The sequence below is a fragment of the Pseudoliparis swirei genome, chromosome 15 (assembly GCF_029220125.1).
Source record: "Pseudoliparis swirei isolate HS2019 ecotype Mariana Trench chromosome 15, NWPU_hadal_v1, whole genome shotgun sequence".
NCBI lineage: Eukaryota > Metazoa > Chordata > Actinopteri > Perciformes > Liparidae > Pseudoliparis > Pseudoliparis swirei.
Window position 1 is genome coordinate 2,130,407 of NC_079402.1, and position 20,091 is coordinate 2,150,497.

A 20,091-nucleotide genomic window follows, 5' to 3' on the forward strand; every position below is an offset into this window, starting at 1 on the left:
GCCTCCACAACAACGGAGACGAGGTGAGGCTCTGTGGATCATTCCATTCTGGCTCCAGGGGGGGGGGCTGTTCCCATGGGAGGGTTCGAGGGTTCGTGGAGACCCGGTAGAACTGACTGACGCGTTCCTTGTGTTCAGGACCAGGCGATGGTCGGTTACGAGATGATGAAGACGATCGGAAAGGACACCGCCACCTACAAGTTCACGCCCAAATTCGTCCTGAAGGGCGGCCACAAGGTCACGGTGAGAGTCGTCCGTTTGTTTTTAGGGGCGACGTCGCCCTGAACACCGAGTCGAGCGCGATGCCGGTTCCGGTCGTGTGGAATGTGAAGTGACTTTTGGGCCGTGTGCAGGTGTGGGCGTGCGATGCCGGCGTGAGCTCCAAGCCGCCCACAGACCTGGTGTGGAAGAGCCACTCCTCCTGGGGGGCCGGGGTGGACGTCCAGGTGGGGCTCGTCAACCCTCAGGGAGAGGTGAGACCGCCAGCCGCACTCCTGCTCTGGAGAGTCGGCTCGTTGGTGAGATTTAACGTGTGTGTGTGTGTGGCAGAATGTGGCAAAGAGAATCACAACATACAAGACGGCAATTGAAGAAGAAGAAGAGGAGGAGGACGATGGCGTGGAGGCCGTCGATGAAGAACTCTTCCACCAGAAGGTGAGACGATCGGCCTGAGGTCCGTGTGTCAGAGCGGCTCTGGGATTTATGTGAACAGTCGACGACTAAATGTGCATTTGTTTGTTTGCATATGACACATTTCAGAATAAAAGCTCAAACAGGAAGTTGACGTTTATCTTGCGTTGTTTCTGTGCAGGGAGACCCTCGCACCGCCAAGAGGGGCTGCTCCGTCATGTGAAGCACCGCCTCCACCCCCCTGAGCCCAGTCTGCTGCCAACTCTAACACTAGAACTATTTTTCTATTTTTTGTAGCGTATTCACAAGAAAGAAATAGGTTTTTATTTCTCTTGTTGATAGAAAACAAATTCTAAACTGCTTTTTTGGGAGATGTATTTTCACCTGCTGTTCGAACACTGTTTGTATTTGTAGTTCCGGTTTAGTTTTTTTAAACCACGTTTAAACTCGAGGACCGACTTGTGTCTTTAAAAAAAAAAAAAAAAACGAGTATGCGATTTTCCTTTTTAATGGATTTTAATTTTGTTTATCTTATTATATTACTGATGCAAGAAAAGCGGCAGGGTGCTGGAGACTTGATCCCACTACCCGCGTGTATTTAAATAAGTTGACTAAGCACTGAAAGTACAAGTGTCAGGAAGAAATACATTAGAATCGGACGGATTGTAATCTGTTCATTGTTCAATCATTCTTTTAGAATTCTTAGACAAAAGAAATGAAATAGCGTTTTATTGTTTGATTGTATTCATAAGACGGAGGACTGATGCCCCCGGGGGCCACCGCGAAATGAGAAGTGTTGATTGTATTTAGGGCTGGGCAACGATTACAATTTTTAATCGCGATTAATCGCATGATTTCCCTGATTAATCGCATTTGTATACGCAAAATCCAATAATTAATTCAAAAGTAGTGTATAGCGCACTTCTATTTTAAATGTTCTGCCATATGAACTAAAGTGCCATAAAATCTGTCAGGACATTGTCAAACGCAGTGATGCAGAGACACTGACAGAGCGCTGGAGACTGTGAAGCAGGGACATGATCAAAGGCAGTCGTCTCGCAGCAGCGATCATCTCTGGTGCTCTATCTGTGCTCAGTGTGGTGACTTTATTTGACACATTCCACTGCTGTGCAACTTCAGTAAAGTGTCAGCAGAATGTCTCCTCTGTTCATCAGTCAGGGCATGTGAATGCAGCGCCCACTTCTCATCAATATAATGCTCAGTCACTCCGAGGTCATTGTGGTCACCGAGGGATGTCCAGTGATATTTAAGACTGGAAGTACTCCGGTGATAAGACGATTCATCTTGGCAGTGTTACATATGACTTTGTTTCTGTCGACTCCGCCGTCTTTAAGAACTTTAAATTGAAAATGGCCATTTAAAATCTCCGTACTCCTCTCCATGTTTGTTAAACCGCGAATGACTTTCTTTTCCGGTTCCGCAGCAATCAGAAGCAGACTTTTACAAAATAAAAGCCTGTGAGCAACAAACTTTTACAAGAATAAAATAAATAATAAAACATGCGTTAACGCGCGATAAAATAATTGTCGGCGTTAATTAATTGATGCGTTAACGCAAGATTAATGCGTTAATGTGCCCAGCCCTAATTGTATTCTTTTGATATTTGAAGTGTTTTGAAGTACTTTGTGTGTTGTGTTGCTATGCATGCTCGGCCTGTTATCATCTTAGTTGAATGATTAAAAGAAGTTTTCTCCTGTACTTGAGTTTGACTTTGTTTTTCGTGCATCAATGGAACGGTTCAAATCTTCAACTGATGTGTAATTACGTACTCAAATGTAAAACATCTAAAAACATTGCTTATGTTTTAGAATTTCTAAAGGAAATGCATTTCTCTTCATTTTAAAATAGAAACGCTTAAAGTACAAGTACCGTTAAAATAAAAACATTGGTTTTATTTTGAAACGTCAAGGCGGAAATGCTATGTTCCAAGATGGCGGACTTGACGATCCACTAGCGAGGAGACGCGGACAGTCGGGACAGCGACGGGCCGCAGCCGATAAATCAAACTACCGGCCGGGACTCAGTCGTAGAGGTGGATAAACGATAGTTATGGTGTCTTTTAATGCCGATAAACGTTATACATGAATGTAGTTTTAACGTCACAGCGGAAGAGTTGCGCTAAACTTTAACGGGACTGTTCTACACTTAAAGGACGAGTACTGTAAAAATAAAAACATTGGTTTTATTTTGAAACGTTAAGGCGGAAATGCTATGCTCCAAGATGGCGGACTTGACGATCCACTAGCTAGGAGAAGCGGACAGTCGGGACAGCGATGGGCCGCAGCCGATATTTACCCCAAATAAATCAAACTACCGGCCCTCAGTCGTTCGAGATGGACTAACGATAGTTACGGTGTCTTTTAATGCCGATAAACGTCCTACGTGTCTGTAGTTTAACGTCACAGCGGAAGAGTTGCGCTCAACTTTAACGGGACTGTCCTTCCAGCGGGAGGAAGTTCGGGACGCCCCCCGACATGGAGGACCCCGGCTCGGCCCTGGAGAAGAACGTCGCGGACCTCACGGTGATGGACGTGTACGACATCGCCGCGGTGGTGGGCCAGGAGTTCGAGCGGATCATCGACCAGCACGGCTGCGAGGCGCTGTCCCGCCTCATGCCCAAAGTGGTGCGCGTGCTGGAGATCCTGGAGGTGATGGTGAGCCGCGGCTGCGTCCGGCCGGAGGCCGAGGAGCTGCGGCTGGAGCTGGACAAGCTGCGGCTGGAGCGGCTGGAGCGGCTGGAGAAGGAGCGCAGGCACCGGAAGGTCTGGAGACACGTGAATATAACATATACAGGACTGTCTCAGAAAATTAGAATATTGTGATAAAGTTCTTTATTTTCTGTAATGCAATTAAAAAAACAAAAATGTCATGCATTCTGGATTCATTACAAATCAACTGAAATATTGCAAGCCTTTTATTCTTTTAATATTTAATAATTTTTTAATTGCATTACAGAAAATAAAGAACTTTATCACAATATTCTAATTTTCTGAGACAGTCCTGTATGTATAATACAGTGGCGTTGGGGACTTGGCCTCACTAATGACACTGGATGTTGAGTTAAAGGCTGAGCTGTGCTACTTTTACTAGAGTAAATAATCTGATAACTTCCTCAGGTTAAATCACACATGTTGAGTTCCTGTTGCTTTTAGTATATAAATATATATATATATATATACTTTTATATACTTATATATATATATACTTTTATATATACTGTATATATAAATATCTATATATAAATATATATTTATTTAAATATATATAAATATGAATTTATATAAATATCTATATTTATATATGCAACAATATTTATACATTTTACTCTTCTGATTGGTTGAGCAGTGGTACTTTTACTTGAGTAAATAATCTGATAACTTCCTCAGGTTAAATCACACATGTTGAGTTCCTGTTGCTTTTAGTATATAAATATATATATATATATACTTTTATATACTTATATATATATATACTTTTATATATACTGTATATATAAATATCTATATATAAATATATATTTATTTAAATATATATAAATATGAATTTATATAAATATCTATATTTATATATGCAACAATATTTATACATTTTACTCTTCTGATTGGTTGAGATGGAGTTCATCTTCACCTGGATTCATCTGCCAGATGTTTTTATTGATCAATTTATTTATGGTTCGTAGAACTTTAGGAAATGAGTGAGAATTCCTCTGGACAGTTTCTGGGTTGATTGGTCCGAGTCATTCGGATGCACTTCCTGTTTGTTTAGACGATGAACAGCCAACGGGAAGTTTGTCCCTGACTCAGCTGGAAACTCTTCACCCTCCAGTTATATTCGTCGAGCGTGTGATTTATTGTTTGAAATTAGTCATCAAAGTATCTACGACAGCGAGTTGAATATAAGAACCAGTTCTGCTGTGATGTCCTAGAGGCCCAACAGATTCTATACCGGCTCTACAGAAGGACTTCTAGAGACACTTTCCGTTGTCTCTGATCTCTTCAAGGCCAACAGACTCATTCACTAAACGGTGGATTTCACCTCTCAGAACTGTTTGTGTTGTTGTTTGTGATCTTTGGTCTTTCCAAAGTCACAACACAAACAAACAGATCATTATCTGTGTTTAGTTGATGTGTAAGTTTCTCGTGATGCAGATCACTGATTAACTCCCGAGGTGATGAAGTGCTCCTGGTTCTCTGATGAACTCCGGCACAGTGTCCCTGTGCGGCTCGACCAACGAGTCGTTAGAAGAAGAGAATTAGACAATGCATCCAAAACCAGAGAGGAAACATGTATAATGAGGTCGTCTTTGCAGTGGTAGGCGAGGTCGTCTTTACGAAACGAAGACGAGGTCGACGAGGTCGTCTTTACGAAACGAAGACGAGGTCGTCTTTACGAAACGAAGACGAGGTCGTAGACAAGGTCGTCTCTATGGAAGTAGACAAGGATGTATTTGCGAAACGAAGACGAGGTCGTCTTTGCGAACGAAGACGAGGTCGTAGACAAGGTCGTCTTTAAGGACGTAGACAAGGTCGTCTCTACGAATGGAGTAGCCAACGTGCTCCACAATGCTCCATCATGCTCTATAATGCTCTATAATGCTCCACCATACTCCATCATGCTCTATAATGCTCTATAATGCTCCATCATGCTCCATCATGCTCTATAATGCTCCACCATGCTCTATAATGCTCTATAGTGCTCTATAATGCTCCATCATGCTCCATCATGCTCCATCATGCTCCCCGTGATGACGTCATCGTAATGTGCTGCAGGAGTTGGAGCTGGTGGAGGACGTGTGGAGAGGAGAGGCTCAGGACCTGCTCACCCAGATCGCCCAGCTGCAGGAGGAGAACCAGAGCCTGCTCACCAACATGGCCAACAAGGACCCCATGAGCGAGGAGGACCTGCAGAGGCACGAGGGTGAGCACACACACACACACACACACACACACACAAAGGAAGCCTTCTCTTGTGTGTGACAGCGAGCCAGTCTCTGGTGGTCTCACACAGAGGACAGTCACCCCGACACTCTGTGGACAGACCAGCCTCAGTGTACAGGGACACCTGCTGCACACACACACACACACACATACTTGTAATGGCCGCCCCGTGAGGACCTTGACTAGGAGGTGTTGCGTGGGGACACCTCTTCAGAATTGCATAACAGCATACTTTTAATCACAGACATTTTTGGGGAGTCCTGAGAACCAAAATATGAACTCAAGTTTAAATATTCCTCAAATTCTGAATGTTTTTCTATCCCAGTGGAGACGCTCCTTCTGTGTGATAAAACAAACCACCACCAAGTGACACTGTTTAAAATATATGCAATGGAGGATGTTTTTAGAGGTGGCTAACCCTCATTTACATCAACATGACCCAGCCTGGTTTCACTAGAGACACACACACACACATACACACACACACACACACACACACACACACACACACACACACACACACACACACACACACACACATTTGCACACAAATATAGGGTCCCCCTGTCCAGCTAAATGACTTTCCTCCCCCAATAAAAACATGTTAATAAAGAATTGAACGATCTTCTCGTGTCTCCAGGTATGACGGAGAGGGAGCGGCAGGTGATGAAGAAGCTGAAGGAGGTGGTGGACAAGCAGAGGGACGAGATCCGAGCCAAGGACCGCGAGCTCACGCTGAAAAACGAGGACGTGGAAGCAGTAAGGCGCCGTCCGGCCGTGATGATTCTCTACTTTACTGACTTTACACTCTGGCTTCTTAAATGTCATATTTAAATTAATGTGGGGACAAGAGGTTTTATTAACGCAATGCGAGATCACATGACACGAGCTGAGCGAAGAAATCGGTCTGTTTAACTCTCTAAAAATGTGATTAATTGATTTTTATAGAATTAATAATGTGTATTTCTCGTCTATATTATAGGGACGCCTGTATTTTGATGTAATTTTTAGTGAAATATGATATGATATGATATTCCTTTATTTAAAATGAGAATGTTTGTGGTCATGATACTAATATTAAATTTCTGGGCACAACATACACGATACTGTGGGTTTATACATTACAACATCAAATATCCTTGATGATTTACCCATAATCCCTTGCTTCTGTCAGCTCCAGCAGCAGCAGTCTCGCCTCATGAAGATCAACCACGACCTGCGCCATAAGATCTCCGTGATGGAGGCTCAGGGGAAATCGCTGATCGAGCAGAAGGTGGAGCTGGAGGCCGGCGCTCAGACGCGGGGGCAGGAAGTCGGCGCCCTGCGGCAGGAAGTCGCCCGTTTGAGGGAACGGCTTCAGGGAGACCTGCCCGGCAAGAACCCTGAGGAACCCTCACCGGCAGAGGTACCACAGGGAACCAAGAAAAGATTCATCCGAGGGTTTAGTCCGGAATTAATGTTGAAATTAGTTTTAGGTTTAGAAAGAAACCGCAAAATAATAATCCTAATTTCTTGCTGAGATTAACATCAATACAACAATCATGTATGTTCAGCATTAAGCTACAGCCAGGAGACCGTTAGCTTAGCTTAAAGACTCACAGGTAGAAGAGACATTTCTTTCCACCACATAACATCTATATAATGTAATAATATTTTAATAATAATATAATGTTTCTGGAATATTCTTTTTTTACCTTTGGACTGAGCCAGGCTAGCTGTTTCCCTTTGTTTCCAGTCTTTATGCTAAGCTACGCTAACCGTCGATGATTTTTCAGCAAAAAACTAATACGCTTATTTTCCAAAAAGTACTTAAACCATTCCTTGAGGTTAGACGTTAAAATATGCTTATAAATATAAATGCATCTACGCAGGCCAGTCCTATTATTTATATTTATAATGTAGGTCTGTTCACTTGTATTTTACAACTAATTACAATTACAATTACAGTGCATGAGTCAATAAAAGCATCTGGTCAAAGGAGGTAAACGTGTCTCTTGCCCCACCAGCGTGGTCAAGCTGTGGTTCTGGGGGCCGAGGGCGGGTCGGACAGACCCGGGTCCTCTGAGCCGGTGCTGGGCGGGTCGGACCCGTCCTCGGCCCGACCGCCCGGTTCCCTCAGCCCAGAGGGCCACGAGGATGAGGACGAGGAGGAAGAGGCGGTGTTGCTTTGGGTAATACGGACGTGCTCGCTAGCAACCCAGAGTGCTGTGATTGACCCTTAACCCCGCCCCCCGAGAACAACAACCAATAGAAACACAACGAGCTCGTGGACTAACATGAGTGCGCCCCGTTAGCTCAACCCGCGGGGGGCTAAAGGGCAAAGAGTGTCGGCCAACTGGGCGAGACCTTCTGGACGACCTTTCTAAACTTAGCTCGGCCTCTAACAGCACTTGAAGTTGTCCCTGAATGCACCGTGAACCTGAAGCGCTGACTGTATGAATGCTGGTTGAAACCGCATGATGCTGCTCTGCTGGTTTCCATCCGGCCAATCAGATTGCGTCACTTTGAATCCACGGATGCATTCGTGACGTGTTTGTCGACGCATCGAGTTTTCCGCACGGATTTCAACAGAAAATGAATACTAATGCACGGCGTGCGCCCGCTACGGTCACGTGACTCATGGAAGTTGATTTGTTGACATCGTTCTTCAGGCAAGTGCCATTTAAATGACTGTAGAAGAAGAAGATGAGGTCATTAAAAGAGCTCCAGGACCTCAAATGATGGACTATAGAGACTTGTTTACTTTCTACCCGTTAATGTGAGGAAGGTTAAATCTGCTCAGTGTCTCTCCGTCACATCTCTCATGCACGTTATCATTTATTACATTAAGTTGAGTTCACACACGGCTAACAGCCAGACAGCAGCAGCACAACACAAGACACACAGACATTAGATAGCTAATTATATATATATATATACAGTATATATATTAGCTAATTATATAATATATATATTATCTAATTATATATATAATTATATATTTATAAATATATATTATATATTTATATATATATAATTAGCTAATATATAATTATATATATAATTAGCTAATTATACATATATATATTAGCTAATTATATTTATATTATATTAACTAATTATATATATATTAGCTAATTATATATATATATGTATTAGCTAATTATATATATATATATATATATATTAGCTAATTATATATATATTAGCTAATTAGATCTATATATATGAGCTAATTAGCTGAAATGCTAGTGTTGCCGTTTGTTTGGAAGACGAGTGTTTTGGATATTTCCCTGAACCTTTTCTCAGTCAACCTTCATCAGTTGAGGTCGATCTTCTTCAGATGACGATGCAATTAAAAGAACTTGCCCGGCCCGTTGGTCATGGATCCATGTCCTTTGGGTTTCTTCTCAGTGCATGAGTGTCTTCATGTTGCTCTTTAACCGTGACTGTGAACGTCTCGTTTGAGTTGACAACACAACACAGTGTTAGCGTGAAGGGAGGGAAGGGCCAAACAAATGTATTGGAACCTCAGAGCGGACGGTTTGCCACCAGGAGGCGATGTGCGCTGAGGACATGCCGGCTGTGTTCCAATATTTTACAAAGGTATCCTCACTTCCTTCCCTCGCCTCCGTTCCTTTTCCTTTCCTTCTCGCTTAGTTTCCCCCGTGACGCCGTCGTCTCTCCACAGGAGGCGCTGTGCGAGGAGGACGCGGCCGGCCTGGACCCCCTGGACCCCAACCGGCCCCGCTTCACGCTGCAGGAGCTGCGGGACGTCCTCCACGAGAGGAACGAGCTCAAGGCCAAAGTCTTCCTGCTGCAGGAGGAGCTGACCTACTACAAGAGGTACCGGCGGCGGGCGGCGGGCTCTCGCCCGGTCGGCTCGTCGTCGTTGACGATGCGTCTTGTGTTCGCAGCGAGGAGACGGAGGACGACATCGTCACCACGTCTTCGTCTCCTTCGCCCGAGCTGAGGACTCGCTCCCGCTCCTCGGCCCAGCCGGAGTCCGGAATCAAGCGGCTGTACGTTGAACACACACACACACACACTCACACTCACACATACACAGACACACACACACACATACACAGACACACAGACACCCACACAGCGCCGCCTCCCTCCACTTACACGTGTTACACTTATTTGTTCCATAAGTGAATAGATTCAAGATTCAAGACCATCAGTCCAGAGCCTTTATAGTCCAGGCAAACTAACTTTTTCAATGGAAAAAATTGCAACAGAATTTATTTTTGCACAATGGTCTTCTATGAAGTGTCCTGAATAACATACTAAAAGTCCTAAGAAATTAATGTTGCGGAAATAGGTTAAATATGCAAAAATCCAAGATGGCCGCCATAAATCTATAATGTCTCATATCTTCGCTATCACAAGAGATATTTTAATTATTTAAAATACTATTATACAGTTTTTGGACATAAGGAATCATTTAGAATAGGTTACGAGTTGATTGGAGGCAATCGTCATGGAAAAAAATCTGATATGACCACCAATTGGTCAGTGGCGTGCTGCAACGCAACACCAACGAAGAACAGAAGCATATTCCTAAAGCAAATGTGACCGCTGCAGACATTGCTGCTGTTGGTCGCATCAACATTCGATACTTCAAGATCACTCCAGCACTACCATCTCTTACATATCTACTAGAGATGCACCGATCACTGAAATCAGTACCTGCCGATCACCGATAAAACCGATCACCGATCACTGAAATCAGTATCTGCCGATCCGATAATACCGATCACCGATCACGGTGTCGATTGAAGCATTCTATTTATTGTGTAGCATTATTGCCTCGGACTATGAGGAAATACATATATAAAGCAACTAAAACATTAAAGAAATTACACATTTCTTTAAACATTTAGGACTTTTACTTTGAAAAATGTCCTAATTGATACATTAAAATTGTTTGATTGCTATTATAGGGGATTTCAGATATGTATGGAACACATCTGCATCATTCATTTCCTGGAACTCTTGGGGAAATCTATTTCCAGGACTTTTTTTAAAATACAAAAGTCTGACTTATTTTTATAAACTCTTCCTTGGTACAGTAAAAATGTTTTAATGTTAGCTTAATTTAAGCTAAATCTCAGAAACGATCTATAAAGATACAAAAACAGTTCATCGTTTACTTTTATATGCTAGTGTATGATTTGTCGACATCTTATTTTGAAAAACGGATGTTGTTTCACGTGGTTCTTTCCGCTAACTTTGCAAACCCGGATGTTGTCACATAAATCCTTCCGCTAACGTTATCAAAACCCTCTTAGCTCCTGATGGAATGTGTTTACCGTCAACATCAGTCTATAGGGGCTCAGACACAGAGTCGGCTGAGTCGACCCAGAGATTCAACTCGGGGGACGGGGACGCCGCTCGGTGGTGAGGATCCCCTCTGACCTCTCACTCTGCGCCCCTCGCCGGGCGCATCGTCTCCGTTGCGATGCGCCGCGATTGAAACGTCTGATAGTTCTCGCAGATGTTACGTCATCTGATCGGCCGTTTTGAGAACGCCGTTCAAAACCGATAATGGGAATATCGGCCGATATGGATCGGTGCATCCCTAATATCTACCCCTTGTATTGTTTGAGGCAGAAGATCCAACAGCACAGCTAGATGTCTTATGGAAGAGCTCGCTATTCCTTCATTCTCCAAGACAAGCATGGGCTGGTATGATGCAGATGTTGCATCATTGTCAACACCCAGGAAAGGCCACAACGATGTTCTTGCCAATGATTTCAATTCAGTATATTTTAAATAGCCCAACATCACAAATTTGCCCCAGAGAACTTTACAATCTGTACACATAGACATTTCTGAGGCGCGTAAAGACGCACGGAGGCCTGACACGAGGAAAAAGCATGACCGAAACTCAACACCTACTGTGGGTCATGTCCATACCAGCAGTCAACATCGCCAATGGCATGACGGCCCAAAAGGAGTCAACGTTGACCGATCAAGAGAAATTGGGAAGATATTCTAGACTCCTTGGTCGGGGTATCTGTAGAAAATTATGTCTTCAGGAAAGCTGACCAGGCCACGACACCTGGATCAAGATCAACAGTGGAGGTCAAATGACAACCTGTAACGGTGGATCCACAGTTGATAATTCAGAGGTTAATAACTATCGGACAGAAGATGTTTTATCCTTATTCAAGTATGAGCTCTGCACTGTTTGAATTAGCTGCACTCCCCCTGCAGGCAAATAAGGCAACACTGGCCGATGTGCTCAGCAGTTTATGAAGGGAGAGCAACGAGAACCCAATGCAAATGTCCAGTATGTACTAGATGGTGGTGTTCTACTTCATTGCATGCCATGACCAAGCTGATCTACATCTGACAGTGTGTGTCAAATGTACGCTATGCACGTCACACACACGTATGGAGCTGCTGTCGTTGTCTTTTATGGGTACAAAGATGAGTCCGCAACTAAAGATGCTACACAACTGAGAAGAACAGGGGCTTGTGCTGGTGTGACAAGACACTTCGGTGGTGACATAATGATTCAATCAAAGAGAGAAGATTTCCTGAACACCAAAGCAAACAAGCAGCGATGCATCCATAAGCGACAAGCTGGATGGAACTGGCTGTAGCATAGACCAGGCAACGCACAACGGCGTTGCGTTAATTGTTCAAACAGCAGTTGCTTCTACCCAAACAAAAGACACTGAACTGATCAGGGAGGACACAGACTTGCTGATTCTCCTACTGCACCATGTCAAAATGGACGCACACATGTTGTTCATGGCACCGGAGCCGAAACACTCCACCAAGTAGAAGAGAGTTTGTTGCATAAAACAATCCAGGGAGTTGCTCGGTCGTAAACTTTGTGATCACCCGCTCTTTGTCCACGCAATTTCAGGCTGTAATACTACCTGTCGTCTGTTTGGTCTCGGGAAGGGCGTGGCACTCAAGATGATCGAGAATGACCTTGTCTTTTACAATCAGGCCAAAGTGTTCAGTCAATCTCATTCAGCAATGGAGGCGATCATTGCAGCAGGAGAGAAGGCATTGGTGTCAATGTATGGTGGTGCCGAAGACGAAGGAATAGACGGCTTCTTATACCGGTGGTTCTGTGACAAGGTTTTAAAAGTCACCGCCGCCATGGAATCCCAAAGTCTACCACCAACCTCTGGCTCCTCTTAGTATCACAGCCTTTGTGTATACTATTAGGTTATGGAATAGGAAGATGCCTGCATCGATATGAGCCCAGAGGACTATGGATGGAACGTTGTTGATGGGCGATACCAGCCAATACAGATCGACCAACCAGCCGCTTCATCAGAACTGCTGGCCGTCAACTGTCATAGCTGTAAAAAGGACTGAACCATCCGAAAGGTGCACATGCCGAAAATATGGCCTGCCTTGCACAAATGTGTGCAGAGAATGCCGTGGTGTAAGCTGGACCAACTCAGTTACCAGATTTGTCAAATGCATATGATGATGACGGTTGAGTTGGACCCATTCCAACAGTGTAACATCTACAATGATCAATCACTGTATTGACAATAGTAGCATGTTGTGTCACCTTTCTGCTATACTCTTCATGTGATGTGTAGAATTTATGTTGATAAGTATGTTACTAAAGTTCAATGTAGTTAATAAACTACAAAATACTTACCTGCCTTGATTATATTAGTATACAATTTAATTAAATGTCATATCAGTGCACATATATATATAATAAGAAATGGATTTTTGGTGGCCATATTGGATTTTCTTCCATGACCATTACATCCGATCAAGTCAAAACATACTTTAAATGATTTCTCATGTCCAAAAAATGTGTAATCGTATTTTAAATCATTCAAATGTCTCTTATAAAAGTGGAGATATGAAACATTATGTAATTATGGCGGCCATCTTGGATTTTTGCATATTTAACCTTTTTCCGCAACAGTAATTTCTTAGGACTTTTAGTATGTTATTCAGGACACTTCATAGAAGACCTCTGTGCAAAAATAAATTCTGTTGCATTTATTTCCATTTTTAATGGTAAAATTGGCTAGATTGCCTGGACTATTAGGACTCTCGTGAGAAGATAGTTACAGTGTGTGTTTACAGTGCAGTGCAGTCATGTGACCACCGGGGGCAGTCTTCAGTCTTTTCCTTTCAGCTCATGTGCACGGTTATTGATTAGCATGCTTTGGTCATAGGTCAGGTATATCACATGATACACACAGACACACACACAGACACAGACACACACACAGACACACACAGACACACACACAGACACACACACACAGACACATACACACACACAGACACACACACACACAGACACACACACACAGACACACACACACAGACAGACACACAGACACACAGACACACACAGACACACACACACAGACAGACACACACACACACAGACACACAGACACACACAGAGACAGACACACAGACACACACACAGACACACACACACACACAGACAATTCCCACGGTGCAAAACAAGGATTTCTTGGTTTAACTTGACATGAGAAGCCACCGGTTGATGTGTCCTCTGCCCCCCCCCCCCCCCCCACACACACACCTCTACCTGTCTGTGTGTCTTTACCTTTGTGGAACAGGATCTTCACGGCCATTATGCCGATGGTGGCAGCGGCTTTGATCCCAGACGACCCCACTCAGCCAATCAGACGCCTCATGTCGCTTGTATGACTATTTGGCTTCGGAGTCAGTCACTCTTCAGCCCCCGCATGTGCCAGCTTGTTTTATAGCCTCTTCCCCAGCTTTGTCGTGTTCTGATTGGCTGATTGTGGGTCTGTCTCTCTGCTGTTGTCCAATGGGACGCCTGCAGATCATGAAAATCAGCCAGTCAGAATGTACATGTGGTCTTGTCGTCTGTTGCCACGGTGACGCTCTCTAAACGCATAAAGATTATTCTGTTTTAATTTACAACCTAAAGCTTTTAGCTCTTTTTAAAATATTGGTTGAATAACTGTGAACCGGTCATTAACTCGTCATGTTTTACTTTAATACACTGCAAACATAACATGTGATAGAAATCTGAGCCCTGTGGTGGATAATTGTGTGTATATATACACACATACTTGTCTACTTGTATACTTGCATACGTACTTTCATACATGCGTACGTGCATAAATACTTTCACACACACATACTACAGAGTAACAGTATTTTTACGTCGCGGTGTTTCTCCTCATCTGTGACATATTCCACGAGAAAAAGATCCTCCCTCCATCCGCCGCTTCACGCTCTTTGTTGGCATCGCACTGTTGTCACCCGCTTCCATGGTTACCATGGTTACCATAATGACCATAATGACCTACATTTGTGCACATATGTGCATATTTGTGCATATTTGTACACGCAAACTAAACATGTAAACCTTCCCGTCGAGGGACGGACGGGACATTTTAGTTTTGAACGTCAGGAGCAAATCAACTCGTTTGTTGACAGTAACTCTACCAAGAAATCACAATTAATATGTCAACGATAATACAGTCTGAAAGGCCACAACTGCTAACTTCACTCTACACACACTCCACACACACTCTACACACTCCACACACACTCTACACATTCTTCACACTCCACACACACTCTACACACACACTCTACACACTCCACACACACTCTACTCCCTTCACTCGTTTCCTCTCCTCCGTCTCCAGGTTTAGCTTCTTCTCGCGGGACAAGCAGCGGGGGGGGGACCCGGACGCCGGCCTGGGCTCGTGGCCGGGGAGAGACGGCGTGTACACGGAGCAGGCCCAGGAGGCCCTGCAGCACCTGTAGGGGCAGCGGACCGACCCAGAACCACAACAAGGGACTCCAGGTCAGACCGAAGGAAAGGGACTCGCCCTGGAACCAGACTCCAGATCACATTTTATTATTTATTCATAACACCTGAGAATACTGTGTGTACACTGTATACTATGTGTGTACATACTGTATACTATGTGTGTACACAATGTATACTATGTGTGTACACACACTGTATACTATGTGTGTACACACTGTATACTATGTGTACATATTGAATACTATGTGTGTACACACTGTATACTATGTGTGTACATATTGAATACTATGTGTGTACACACTGTATACTATGTGTGTACATATTGAATACTATGTGTGTACACACTGTATACTATGTGTGTACACACTGTATACTATGTGTGTACATATTGTATACTATGTGTGTACACACTGTATACTGTGTGTACATACTGTATACTATGTGTGTACACACACTGTATACTATGTGTACACACTGTATACTATGTGTACACACTGTATACTATGTGTGTACACACTGTATACTATGTGTACATATTGAATACTATGTGTGTACACACTGTATACTATGTGTGTACATATTGAATACTATGTGTGTACACACTGTATACTATGTGTGTACATATTGAATACTATGTGTGTACACACACTGTATACTATGTGTGTACATATTGAATACTATGTGTGTACACACTGTATACTATGTGTGTACATATTGAATACTATGTGTGTACATATTGAATACTATGTGTGTACACACTGTATACTATGTGTGTACATATTGAATACTATGTGTGTACACACTGTATACTATGTGTGTACATATTGTATACTATGTGTGTACACTGTATACTATGTGTGTACATACTGTATACTATGTGTGTACACACACTGTATACTATGTGTGTACACAGTATACTATGTGTGTACACACTGTATACTATGTGTACATATTGAATACTATGTGTGTACACACTGTATACTATGTGTGTACATATTGAATACTATGTGTGTACACACTGTATACTATGTGTGTACATATTGAATACTATGTGTGTACACACTGTATACTATGTGTGTACACACTGTATACTATGTGTGTACATATTGTATACTATGTGTGTACACACTGTATACTATGTGTGTACATATTGAATACTATGTGTGTACACACTGTATACTATGTGTGTACATATTGAATACTATGTGTGTACACACTGTATACTACGTGTGTACATATTGAATACTATGTGTGTACACACTGTATACTATGTGTGTACACACTGTATACTATGTGTGTACATATTGTATACTATGTGTGTACATACTGTATACTATGTGTGTACACACTATACTATGTGTGTACATATTGTATACTATGTGTGTACACACTGTATACTATGTGTGTACACACTGTATACTATGTGTGTACACACTGTATACTATGTGTGTACATACTGTATACTATGTGTGTACATATTGAATACTATGTGTGTACATACTGTATACTATGTGTGTACATATTGAATACTATGTGTGTACACACTGTATACTATGTGTGTACACACTGTATACTATGTGTGTACACACTGTATTCAATTCAATTCAATTCAGTTTATTTGTATAGCCCAATTTCACAAATTACAAATTTGTCTCGGAGTGCTTTACAATCTGTACACATAGACATCCCTGCCCCAAAACCTCACATCGGACCAGGAAAAACTCCCAAATAACCCTTCAGGGGGAAAAAAAGGGAAGAAACCTTCAGGAGAGCAACAGAGGAGGATCCCTCTCCTAGGATGGACAGAACAATAGATGTAATGTGACCAGAAGGACAGATTTAGAGTTTAAATACATTCAATGAATATGACAGAGTGTATGAATAGTTCATAGTAGGCATATTCCACGATGGAGACCTCCACGATCCATCAGGCAGATGGCGGTGGGGAGGAGGAGTGGGCGGAGTCTCAACAGTGGGCGGAGTCTCAACAGGACAGTGGCGTAGTCAGGAGCAGGAATTCCACGACCCAGACCTCGATGATCCATCAGGCAGATAGAATCTATGCCGTCTCATAGGGTCCGATGACCCCATGAGACGTGAAGTCACAAGGACTCCGGGGAGAAAGCAGAGTTAGTAACGTGTGATTGAGAGATGAAAATTCATCCTTAAGGAGAGAAAAAAGAGGAGATAGGTACTCAGTGCATCCTAAACGTCCCCCGGCAGCTATAAGCCTATAGCAGCATATCAAGGGGCTGGACCAGGTGAACCTGATTCAGCCCTAACTATAAGCTCTGTCAAAGAGGAAGGTCTTAAGTCTACTCTTAAACGAGGTGACTGTGTCTGCCTCCCGGACTGAAGGTGGAAGCTGGTTCCATAAAAGAGGAGCTTGATAACTAAAGGCTCTGGCTCCCATTCTACTTTTTAAGACTCTAGGAACTACAAGTAGTCCCGCATTTCGTGAGCGTAGCTCTCTAGTGGGGCAATATGGTACTACAAGCTCCTTAAGATATGATGGAGCATCACCAATCAAGGCTTTGTACGTTAAGAGAAGAATTTTAAAAGTGATTCTTGATTTTACTGGGAGCCAGTGCAGAGCAGCTAGTGCAGGAGTGATGTGATCTCTTTTCTTAGTTTTAGTGAGAACACGAGCTGCAGCATTCTGGATCAACTGGAGGGACCTAAGAGATTTATTAGAGCAGCCTGATAATAAGGAGTTGCAGTAATCCAGTCTCGATGTGTGTACACACTGTATACTATGTGTGTACACACTGTATACTATGTGTGTACACACTGTATACTATGTGTGTACACACTATACTATGTGTGTACACACTGTATACTATGTGTGTACATATTGTATACTATGTGAGTACACACTGTATACTATGTGTGTACATATTGTATACTATGTGTGTACATACTGTATACTATGTGTGTACACACTGTATACTATGTGTGTACATACTGTATACTATGTGTGTACATATTGTATACTATGTGTGTTCATATTGTGTACATACTGTATACTATGTGTGTACACACTGTAAACTATGTGTGTACATACTGTATACTATGTGTGTACACACTGTATACTATGTGTGTACATATTGTATACTATGAGTACACACTGTATACTATGTGTGTTCATATTGTATACTATGTGTGTACATACTGTATACTATGTGTGTACATACTGTATACTATGTGTGTACATATTGTATACTATGTGTGTACATATTGTATCTCGGGGAGCGGCGGCACATACAGACTTTAAAGAGAACATATGAAGGAGGGTGAACTCCAGGAGGGTGGAGGTGGGCGGTGTTTTAGGGTTTTAGGGTTTTAAGGTTCTCTGTCTCTCGTAGAATAAAGAAAAGCATTCAGTAGTTTATTTTTGTAATGAGGCGCTCTGTCTCTTTCTGATTTATTTAAACGTCTTCTTCTTCACGTGAGCAGCTCCGAGTCCAGAACCAGAACTTTGAGTTCAGACTCTGCAGCTTTGAGTGTTTTAGATTTTAAAAGAAGAAATATATTTAAAATAAAACGGATGATTTTTTATTTATAATCATGCAACATGCAGTAAAAGTACGTATGGAAGCCCACTTTGACAAGACGAGAAAAAACACTCATACAAACATAAAGGGTTTGACTAAATGTGACAATTCTGACAATAATTTAATTTAATTTTAAATACTTTCTGTTTTATTTTTACTTAAATCAAAACTATGATTATAATTCGTATAAATACATATAAATATTTTTATATATATTTATAAATACATAAATATATATATTTTTATATAAATATGTATATTTATATATGTATTTTTAATATATGTATATATACATACATATATACACTTATAAATATTTATATATATTTAAAATAAATATATTTATATATATATTTTTGTATATATAATATATATATATAGACGGCAGGAGGCTCATCTCTCTGGAGGTCTTCGTAGTGTTTTATCACAAATAGGCCCAAATGATATGTATCATATTGATAATATTAAGTATAAATATGATATAGTATCATATGTTTAAGATAAGCAGATGTTACGCGGAGCCTCGGCGTCACATTTGGGAGATAATGTCAGCAAACGTCTAAGAATAAAAGTAAAAGTTCTTATTATTATTATAATAGTAAGGAACTTAATGTCTCTTCAAGTCAAAACTATGACTTATTGAGATATTTTAATAATAATTCTGACCACTCGTATCTTTATTATTATTCATAACTTGTGGTTGAACTGGGCTTCCATGACGTACGCTTCTCTCCACCGTGAAAGGAACAATAATGCAGCGTGTGCTTCTTCATAATAATAATAACTGACGTCCAGCATCCTCGCTGTCGCTCATCCTCACACCTTCAGTTTGATTGAGAACAAGTATTCCACATCACCAGCTGAACCGGGAAAAGTGACCTGGTAACGTCCTGGAATTGTAAAATGTTTATTTCCAGGCCTGGAAAAGTCCAGAAAAAAATAAAATCCCAAAAGTTTTGGAAAAGTCATGGAAATATTGTTATATTCATATGTTCATTCATGCTGTGTATGAACTGTATGCTTTGAATCATCCTGTTTGATGAATTTGTCTGTTATTATTGTTTTATGTCAGCAGTACATATATATATTTGTATATGTTTGTGCATATATGTAAACATGTGTATATATTTATATATGTATATTCATTTATTTATATATATACAGTATATATTCA

At 41.8% G+C, this 20,091-nt stretch overlaps 2 protein-coding genes across 6 annotated transcripts in view; both read left to right on the forward strand.

Moving 5' to 3' along the window:
- The window catches only part of lmnb1 (lamin B1), a 13,673-nt gene extending 11,324 nt beyond the window's left edge, over positions 1-2,349 (forward strand). Inside the window, exons 7-11 of the mRNA XM_056433136.1 lie at positions 1-23; positions 139-243; positions 354-473; positions 550-654; positions 812-2,349. The exon at positions 1-23 is cut by the window's left edge and continues 206 nt beyond it. Of these exons, the coding sequence (XP_056289111.1) occupies positions 1-23; positions 139-243; positions 354-473; positions 550-654; positions 812-853 (395 nt within the window). The 3' untranslated portion in view covers positions 854-2,349. The remainder of the gene's footprint in view (positions 24-138; positions 244-353; positions 474-549; positions 655-811) is intronic.
- A 551-nt stretch (positions 2,350-2,900) lies between these two features.
- Positions 2,901-20,091, forward strand: part of LOC130205648 (RILP-like protein 1) — a 53,584-nt gene continuing 36,393 nt past the window's right edge. For 2 of the 5 annotated variants that reach the window (XM_056433140.1, XM_056433139.1), the window contains exons 1-9: positions 2,901-3,413; positions 5,421-5,568; positions 6,229-6,347; positions 6,763-6,993; positions 7,595-7,759; positions 9,123-9,173; positions 9,259-9,413; positions 9,485-9,589; positions 15,236-15,396. In XM_056433140.1, the coding sequence (XP_056289115.1) occupies positions 3,126-3,413; positions 5,421-5,568; positions 6,229-6,347; positions 6,763-6,993; positions 7,595-7,759; positions 9,123-9,173; positions 9,259-9,413; positions 9,485-9,589; positions 15,236-15,356 (1,383 nt within the window). In that variant the 5' untranslated portion in view covers positions 2,901-3,125 and the 3' untranslated portion in view covers positions 15,357-15,396. Of the gene's footprint in view, positions 3,414-5,420; positions 5,569-6,228; positions 6,348-6,762; positions 6,994-7,594; positions 7,760-9,122; positions 9,174-9,258; positions 9,414-9,484; positions 9,590-15,235; positions 15,467-20,091 lie in introns of those variants that run through there. The other 3 variants (XM_056433138.1, XM_056433141.1, XM_056433142.1) reach the window with 3 other exon arrangements.